The following is a 9360-nucleotide window of genomic DNA, read 5'->3' as shown; positions in this document are numbered from 1 at the left end:
TGGAGCATTCCATTCCGGATTAAAGTGAAAGGCTCAACAAACATTGCACAGGTATTGCTCATGTTGCGCTCAAAAATCGATGGCTAGAATGCAAATGTCAATGCTACATTTATTTGCGAGCTTACAGCTGTAAGAGACATACAAGCGTTACACCAACACGGCGAATGGCATATGATGTGGCCTGTAACACAGAACTCTGAGATGACCAGGTAGGTGAGACAGGGGAGCTAAAGCACCAGTTCCATAGGAACGGCCGGCTGGCCCAGCTCACAGGACCGCCAGATAGTACCGGTAAAACGAACTGCTGACAAACATTGCGGACTCGCGGGGACACGTCCTGAGTTAACGCCGTGGCGAGACGTGTACGTCTGTGTCCCAGGCTGCCGCTAAAAGAGAATAAAATAATATCATTGATTCTTATATCCTTTAACAGGGAACCGTCATGGCTACTAACAATGTGGCTATCTATTCCGACTAGTGTTTCCCGTTACCGTCTGCGTGGCAGTACCTACTGCTATCCCTGAGGGAGCCCCGGCCGCGTCTCCCAGTGCAGCAGAGCGGCTGTCGGAGCTGCCCGGCCGAGAGCCCCCCCCCCCCCTCGTCCTCTGTGACGGCCCGGAGAGGCGGCCCCTCGCCCGCCGCTGACCATCAGAGGAAGGGCAGCAGGTCGCCGATCTGGGGCGCCACCAGCTCGGGCACCTGCGGCGCCAGGGCGCCGTCGGCCGCCGAGTCCGCCACCAGCCGCTCCAGGTCCGCGCGCGTCGTCACGCCCGTCAGCACGGCCAGCGTCCGCAGACCGCACACGTTACCCATGGTGATGTCCGTCTTGCAGCTGCCGGGGAAAACAAACCGTGCTCGGTCCGCGGGCTTCACGAGTACACCAGGTGACAACTACGGCCACCAACGTAACCTGATATTTAAATATAAATGTTACAGTCCACAAACTAAGCAGCGCCGTGAGGCAGCCGCAGAGAGCCAGTCAGCGGTGCGCAACACAACTACTCATTTCGGAGACAGAGCCCGCTCTGCAGGCGACTTAATCTCCGAGGGAGACAGGTGCGTGGGTGGGCACAGAGCACGTTCCAATATGGCGACGCATCTGTCCATAACGACCTGCTCAACTGACGACCACCTCATGTCCTTCACTGTTCACAGCGTTGTTACCGGGTGATCATTTTTGAATGATACAAAAACATTTGTTAATATCAGCCATGTGTTAAGCTGGATAGTTAAACCAAACACACCCATCGAACACGTACGGTGGGACATTTTATCTGGAACACACAGTCAGTCATTAATGTCAATAGCCAGCTTAGAGGAGGTGCCCAAAGTGTGCACCCCTCGCGGACCGCCGACCAGCTGAGCTCCGCTCGATGCCGGGTTTGTCTGACCATTTTCTGCTGATTATCGCCGCCGTCCCATGCTCCGGGTAAAGTATCCTTCTACCACTATTAGATGTGCAATTGTCTTTGGCTCACATCTGACCACACCTGTCATTAGGTGAGGCCAGACACTCAAGTACAGTCACGAGAAGTCCGGGCTGTAAGACGGGCGGTCGTGCTCGCTTATTCGCAAACTGCAGGCTTACCAGCTTTGGGGCACGGGAACTCAATGACAGGCGCGGATGTGTGTGGAGAAGCACAGTCTTGTTGAAAAGAGTGTCGGAGACGCGTGAATTAGTCATACAAAGCCGGCCAAACGACAGGTTACAGCATTCTCTAGAAGGCCGTACCGTCCCCGGGTCCGCCAAACCAGTGCACTCGAACGCACTTCCATCAACAATGTCCACTTCGGAATTTTTGTTATTCTTAGTGTCTTCGTGCACTCCAAGATCCTTTGCAGGTTCCAGGAAGCCCGTATAACCGTGCTATTGCCTTTGCACATGCGCCATGAACTAAAATTGGTTGTGCTGCAAAGCCATCCAGCTGAGATATTGCATCGTTACACTAAGATGTCCAAAAAGGGTATGCTATAAAAACGGATGATATTTACCGTACCTTAGGACGGACTTGGACAATGTTGATAAAAAACAAAATGTCCAAATGTCCCTCATGTAAACCAGCACGTGAAATCAAAATATCTTGTCCTATCTTTGCACGTGGCGACTTTCTTTTTGTATCATTCAAAAATGATCACCCGGTATATTGCCTTAATGACGCAAAGGTTTCATCTTTCCCACACAAAACCAAAGTTAGCTTTTGAAATCTTCTACACTGCGTTAAATTGTATGTCTTGAACCCGCAAGAATAAGCGACTCACCATCCTACTTTATCCAGGAACCGGCGAGCTGGACGTAAGGGTCCATGAGGGCCGTCAACCTCTCCATTTTTGTTTGTTTGTTAAAACGTGTGCGATTGACAACGGGAGGCTTGAACAGCTTGTCGTCGCGTCGCTTTTAGGAGAACTGCATTTAGACGGCAAATGATGAGTAGCCTCTCAGCGCGTCGCTGATTATCCGGTGCCCGCTGCGCCGCGCGCCTTCAGCCGGTGCTGACCGCGTCACTCACTTGTCGCCTACCATGACCGTGCGGGCCGGGTCGAGGCCGTGCTGGCGGCGCAGCGCCTCGAACACCTCGCGCGACGGCTTGCCCATGATGGTGGGCTCGCGGCCGGACGCCACCGCCACCGCAGTCACCATGGTGCCCGTGCCTGCCGCCGAGACGACACATACACATCGGTACACAGAACGGGTTGTCGGAGGACAGCTACAGCCTGTCGAAGTATTACATAAAATATACTTTTTCGTTGAAGCATCTCAACAGTCATCAGAAGTTCGACATGCATGTGAAATTCATCACGGAATACGCCCTCCCCGAGCTTATTTCCGGTTTATTGACTGAAGTAATTCATTTACCTCAACCTTTTACAGGTATGGCGAAAGCCCTCGACAAAAGGCACGGCCGGGGCGGACTACTCGCTCACCTGGGCAGACGATATGCTCCATGGGGAAGCGCTCGTCGCGGTTCGTGGCAATGAAGAGGACGTCGGGGTTCTTCAGGTATGAGGACGCCTTCAGGATCTTGTTGAATGATATGTGGCTGTCGAAGCCGACCACGACGGCGCCCACCTCCGGGTCCAGGCGGATGTGGTCCAGCCGGCCGTCAAACACGTTACCCTCCATGACGTCCGGCTGAAGAAAACATACGTTTCTCTAAAACACCTTCAAACATTTCTTAAAACACCTTTGTGTGACATAACTACATACTTCCAAGGCCGTAACCCATGCTAGACGGAGCTTGTCGCGCGCGTCCTGACATCTACCGCCAACACGGGAAGTTCCGAGTACAAGAAAAAACGAGCGTTCCCGCATCCCGCCCCCACCCATCGAGTTCATCCCGCCTCCAATGCGGCCGCCGCCAACGACAGCAAGCCGCATTCGCTGGGAGAAAACATCGGCCAGCGCAGCGGCTCGAATTGGCCGCTCATCAATGATTAACCAAGGGGACTGAAACCCATTTAAATCCAGGTACCCGAAATAAACTGCCCAGTATCCAGTACATACCTGTATCACGTAAAAAAACGAAACATGACAGACAGATCATTATCTTTCTTATGTCCCTACGAAGCGAACCCCTGCACCACTCACGCCCTCGCCGAGGTGGCGAATGCCGGCTGCGTCCATCTCACGACTCAGTCCAGATGAGCCCACCAAGTACACCTTCTTGTCAAAGTGTAACGACTTGAGGTACTGCACCGTGAGATAGGACGTGCTGATCACCTGAGGCTGTAAACACCCGGAAACAAAGATGGTTTGAGGACATTCAACCACTGTCACACAAAAAAGGCAGCAATCCCTTGAGCTTACCATGGCAGAAAAATGTGTTTATTCTCGCCAGTGACTGGACAGAGGTGGTGACAGCGACATCTGTGCGCGTCCGAATAACACTGGCATTCCAAACGACATGAGCCGACAGAGCGCGCCACCGCGCCCATACAGGACGACGGAAAATATTTACCTCTGGACTTCTTTAAATGCTCCTCAATCTCAGGTATTATTCGACTTAGTATGCAGTTTCTGTCATTGATTAAAAACACCTTTCATGGATGAAAGTGAACATAATGCTTGTACGTTTATTAACATAACAAGTTAAGTATATAAGGTATATTATTACCAAGTGAAAGAAACCGACCCCGCAAACAAAGTAGCTACTACATGTTTGGAACCAGTTATGTGCTCCCAATATCACATCAATTTTTTATTACAACACCATGAGGCCTTGATGAGGAGAAGGAAGATCATGAGGAGGAACATCTTTTGAATCTGACGTTTAGCCACATAAACATAATTCAATATAAAAAATAATTTCCAAAATCAACATCTCAAAGCCAATGGTTAAAATGACTCAAGTGAAGACGCCTGCCGCCATGAGATTGAAGGGAACAGAAAATGTCGTTTCCATGTTTGAGCGAATAACTGTGTAACAACTATAATAGCCTCGAGTAGCGCCGCACCCACCTCATTGCAGTTAAATCCCAACTTAGCGCATTTGGCAACATATTCGTCCCTTGTCTTGGTACTGTTATTCGTTACCAGAAACACTTTCTTTCCAAGTTCTTGCAGTTTGTTTACGACGGCGTTCGCATCTTTTATCACGTCACCACCGTTCCAAAGGACGCCTGAAACGGGCGGGTATGGCGGCCGCATGTCACTTGAAAACTAAAATAATCTCTCGAAATCAATGAATTGTATTTTAAATTATTTAAACATGTTATGTTTTAAACTTCACCAAATTAGCATGCAAACATAATGCCTTCAAGCAGGAATCACCTATTTGTATCACACTTCAAAATTTAACACAAACTAAAACACCATGTTAAATAAAAAATGGCATTGAAGAAATTGGTAAGAGCAAACATCCCACATCCTTGCAGAGTGTAAAAATTTAAAGCTGCTACATGGAGCTATGTACATGAAGAGCTTGTGTGCTGTAACGTGTGAAACGTGTGTAAAAATGATGAATTCGTAGTAGATTTGGTGGTGAATACCTGCAGGCGAGAGCAGCCCGTGAGATCGCTGATCATGTGAGATCAGCCTCGTTACCCAGCCTGGCGAGCCTGGCGTGAGTGCCCTAACAACCACGGGAGACTGCTTCATCGTCTTGATTTACATGTCTGTGCTTATATTAAATAAAAGTCCCTTTTGGAAAGTGTATAAATCTAAAAACAATTGTCTGAAACTGACACAATGATTTAAATGGTTTCGAGTTGCAGGGAAAATTTCATGACCCTAACCCCAGTGACCTTTGGCCTGTTACTCTAGACCATGTCAGGCCGGAATGTGATTCAGCGCATGTCAGCGCATATTATCCGAGCGGATCAAAACTTCTGCTGATTATAAACGTGCAACATGTGAAATGCTGGTTGTGCAATACAGTGTGGTGGCTGTCAAGGTCACATGACCGGTGAAGGCCAGGTCCAGGTCATTGACCTTAGATGATCTTGGTTCACTTTTTCTAGTTTTACACATAACTGGGGTGGTTTTTGGAGCTTGTTTCGAAATTGGCGCCCATTTGAACATTTGAGAAGTAGCCTACGTAACCTATTATGAATTGTCAGTGGTGGTTTCCGCCTACTATGGACAGTGAGTGGGATCCCCACTGGTTGACCAGACCTGACCCGATCTAATCCAAATGCATGAATACATTTGATCATCTTTGATCAAAACTAATGTAAATTTCAGAATCATGACCCTCCCCCCCCCAAAAAAAACACAACACAGCTTCACCCTAAGAATCTACCAGGTCCCGAATCTTGGGTCACTGACCTGACCTGTAATGTTTACTAATGAACTAGGACCTTAAAATTGGACATCAGTGATTTCCTCTCGTCACGGGGAACACGCTCGTTTTTTGCTCTAGCTCGATCAGGGGCCGAACGGCTGGGTCCATGGATATCCCCCTCCTCCCCCCGTGCACATCAGCAGCTGGCAAAACACCAATAATGATGATGTTAAAGTTTCACTCACTGAAAACATTCAGACTAAATAAAAAAATCTTCAAGCCAAAGGGTCTTATCACAAATTAATTAATAACACAGCTGAAAGTGTCTTACCATCACAGTCGAATAGGAATGTATCTGTTGACTGTAGCAGAGCCTTGGCCTTCTCACAATCCAGCGGAACTGCCTGCCTCATCGTGCGCAGTGTGCGGATTCTGGAACACAACATCGGAAGGAATGTTGTAATCCAATCTACCCTGAAAGGTAGAGAGGAAATGATATGTTTACCATTAATTTGATGAGAAGACAACGGTAGCCAACATTTGTAAGGTAGGTTCGTGAATAAGTGGTTCAATCCATCAAAAGCCTCATTCAAGAGGCATACCTTCTCTGCAAAAACCGAAGTACAAAACGACAATCAAATGAATTTGCCGCAATAAATGTTCAATCATTTTTTTACTACATTTCCAAGGGCACTGAAAATTAAAAGATAATCTAAATAATGCCTTAGCTTTCGTTAACCCGCGCCGTGCTGGGATGGGTGGGGTGGGGGGTGGGGGGCGTTTTCTAGTGGTGTCAATTTCAGAAAACGTTTGTCCAAAGTCCGTCCAATGTCCAATGCTTGCGTCGATTGTCCGTCCAAAAATGTCCAAGCCAGCCATTTGTCCAAAGATGTCCGACACCTACGCAATAGTTTACACTCAACACTGTTATTTAATTTGCTTTTCATGTACCGTTACAAGCTCAAAATTGTTAATCATATCGAAAGCTGAGCTTTCTAATCAATGTTAAACACGACTACTTTTTAAAAATGTTGAGGTGTAGCAAGCGATTGTCCCAAAGTTGTCCAAAGCCTGCTGCCATTGTCCAACCGAATTCCGAATTGGACATTGGACAAAATCGGAATTCCGAAGATTCCGGTTCCGATTGACACCACTAGCGTTTTCACACTCCTCCGCAGGTTTTTCGCGAATAGTTACAGTAAATTGGATAGTCCCTCTCTGACCTACACCAACACTGTGACTGTGCTACAAATAATGGCCTTCTTCTTCGTGGATTAGGGCGCGTAGCCGTACAAATAATGGCCGAAGCAAACAGCTTTTTGGTGAATGGCTCATATGCGTCAAAAACGCAACCAATCAAAAATTCCTGAAACGCCTTGCCCGAATCATTGTTTTTATAATTATTTGATGGCTTCGAAAGATTACTCGCAATTTTTTGTGTTTTTTTTTCCTTTGAAAAAATGATGCAATTTTTCACATAAGAATAATATGCTCTGAATAATGGTGTGCGTTTTGATAGGTCGGTTGCCATAGTAACATTCCTCTGATTTCCGGTCTGCTTACTTTCTGTCGATTGCAGTCAGCTGATGGAAGAGGATGATAACGATGATAACGGTAAAATCGGTAAAATAGAAGTTCAAGATCAGTGATATGGCCGGAAATGAAAGCTGCACAAGTCTCAACGAACGAGAAATGCAGTCGGGGCAGGAGTGACTAACACCGAACTATGTAACTGATATTCACCTTCCGTTCACCAGGTAATGCAATGCTATTGCAAGGCGGAAGGTAACGCGAGGAATCCCATTCATTCCAATTCATTCTGATTCAGTCATTCATAGCTGACGGCGGATGCGGGCGCGGATGCGACGACGGTCCGGGTCGGTGACTGGTGAGTGCACTTTGTCCGGATGTTTCAGATTTTTCATTTTGTCATAACTGACCGTGATTGTAAGTTGTATTTTGTAATTTGTATAATGCCTACATATGCATTATCGTAGACGTATGATGACTCGAAAATTGAGGTGATTTAGAGTGGTTGTAGCCTGTAGGTTTTGATCATTTTTAAGCTAAGATAAAGATCGATTTTTATCGCCCCGGCCCATAGGCGGCGGAACGGGGAGGGCACCGGGGCACCGTGCCCCCTTTGATTTTGGCATTTCAACATTAGCCCTATGGGCGTTGCACGGAAAGAATGGGACCAAAAGTCGGCGGCGCCCCCCCCCCCCCTTACTTGAAGGTGTTCCGCCACTACTGTCCCGGCCAACCGTACCTCCTCAGCCAACCCTTCATTTGGAAAAGTGAGCATGCTTCTCATAAATTTACGAGTAGTTCGAAACAGGATATTTTTTTTATAAACGGGATAATTTAGATGGCCAAAGTTGAACCTGAACGTGCCCATAAAAGCCAGACCTAGATAGCAGATGGTAGATACCAAACCAACGCGTAATGCGCTATATTAGACGGCGTCAGAGGCACGCTTCAATCCTATTTTCAGCTGGCCACTAACAAGACATGCCAAGCTCTGTTCTCTTCTCTACGTCTGTATAGGTTTGACCAAGGATACGGCCTGTCCCACGCAACTGACCGACTGGCTGCGGCTTCTCCCACACCCACCATCAGCAAGTTGACCATCTCCAATCTCAATCATGTTCATGAGTCTCGTATATCGAGCGCCGTAGCGACTCGGTTTCGAGTCGATTTCGAACCCGGGCTCTTACTACCGGGAGCCCAATGCTCCACTAACTGAACTACGGGACAGGCTTAAACAATGAGTTTATTTGTTATGATTGGAAATAGTTGTTTCAGATACCTTTTCACAGTTTATTGCTCGGTTATGAAAATGTGACAATTGAACCGTCCGTTTTCATCATGATCATTGATCATCAGAACCAATGCGTTTCTCGACCGTCCACTTCATGTTCCGGGCTTGGGCTCGAGTTTCGACGGCTCCTTACACCGGTAACCGGAGAAGACTTAGGGTAGGGTGGGGGTGGGGGAGCTCTGAGCCGTGGGGGAGGGGGGGGGGGGGGTCGGTGGAGGTGAACTGAAGACTATGGGGGTGACCGTTTGTGTGGTGAAGATTACTTAATACTTGGCTGTGCGACCTGGTCACCAGTCCCTCGGGATGGACCGAGCGGTGGCCGCGCTCCACCAGACTGTCCCGTTGTTGTTTTCGTAAAACATAGCCCTGAAACGGTCTTGTTGAATAGTGTTACCTATGAACAGCCCTCATCTCACTGCGTGGAAGGTATTCTTTTTTTTCGAGAAAACCGATAATAACGCGAAAACTATGCTATCTGTCGTAAGACCAAGACGCGCGAGGCTTCACAGTTCACACCGTAGATTGAGCTCATCATGGTAAAAAAAATTCATACAGTTTGCCAACAATACACGAAAGTTTACATTTGTCCCAAAACAAGCTTTGGTCTTTTGTTGCCACACTTTGTATAAAGGTAAGTTATTTAGTGATAGACCCAATCGAAAGAGCGGAGCATGGTACATCTCTGTGCTATGAATTTCGATCGACTGAAACATAGCCCTCGAGCTATTATCGGTTTTGTCTAAAAAAAAAAGAATACCTGCCACGCAGTGAGATGAGGGCTGTACCTACAGCAGGTCGGTCCTAGTACAGACTACAGCA

At 47.6% G+C, this 9360-nt stretch overlaps 2 protein-coding genes across 8 annotated transcripts in view; one reads left to right on the top strand and one right to left on the bottom strand.

Moving 5' to 3' along the window:
• Positions 1-84: 84 nt before the first annotated feature.
• LOC122390773 (glycerol-3-phosphate phosphatase-like) lies at positions 85-7032 on the bottom strand. Of its 7 annotated transcripts, none has more exons than XR_006258220.1 (7): positions 6948-7003; positions 6052-6152; positions 4457-4617; positions 3587-3724; positions 2923-3130; positions 2260-2649; positions 85-832 (listed from the first exon to the last, which is right to left on the bottom strand). XR_006258220.1 is itself a non-coding variant. In XM_043384030.1 (7 exons), the coding sequence occupies exons 2-7, from the start codon at positions 6131-6133 to the stop codon at positions 649-651; spliced, it is 915 nt and encodes a 304-aa protein (XP_043239965.1). In that variant the 5' UTR covers positions 6134-6152; positions 7014-7032; the 3' UTR covers positions 85-648. The 7 variants fall into 7 exon arrangements, 5 of the variants coding, with proteins under 5 accessions (XP_043239965.1, XP_043239967.1, XP_043239969.1 ...); XR_006258219.1 differs by having other exon boundaries at positions 6944-7002; XM_043384030.1 differs by lacking the exon at positions 6948-7003 and adding an exon at positions 7014-7032 and having other exon boundaries at positions 2508-2649.
• Positions 7033-7295: 263 nt separating this feature from the next.
• LOC122390770 (dynein axonemal heavy chain 12-like) overlaps positions 7296-9360 on the top strand; it is a 158857-nt gene continuing 156792 nt past the window's right edge. Inside the window, exons 1-2 of the mRNA XM_043384026.1 lie at positions 7296-7334; positions 7478-7608. The gene's annotated coding sequence lies outside the window, so the exon portion shown is untranslated. The remainder of the gene's footprint in view (positions 7335-7477; positions 7609-9360) is intronic.

Source organism: Amphibalanus amphitrite, unplaced genomic scaffold (assembly GCF_019059575.1).
Source record: "Amphibalanus amphitrite isolate SeventyFive unplaced genomic scaffold, NRLGWU_Aamphi_draft 000408F_arrow, whole genome shotgun sequence".
NCBI lineage: Eukaryota > Metazoa > Arthropoda > Thecostraca > Balanomorpha > Balanidae > Amphibalanus > Amphibalanus amphitrite.
This window is presented reverse-complemented; position numbering and strand designations above follow the sequence as displayed.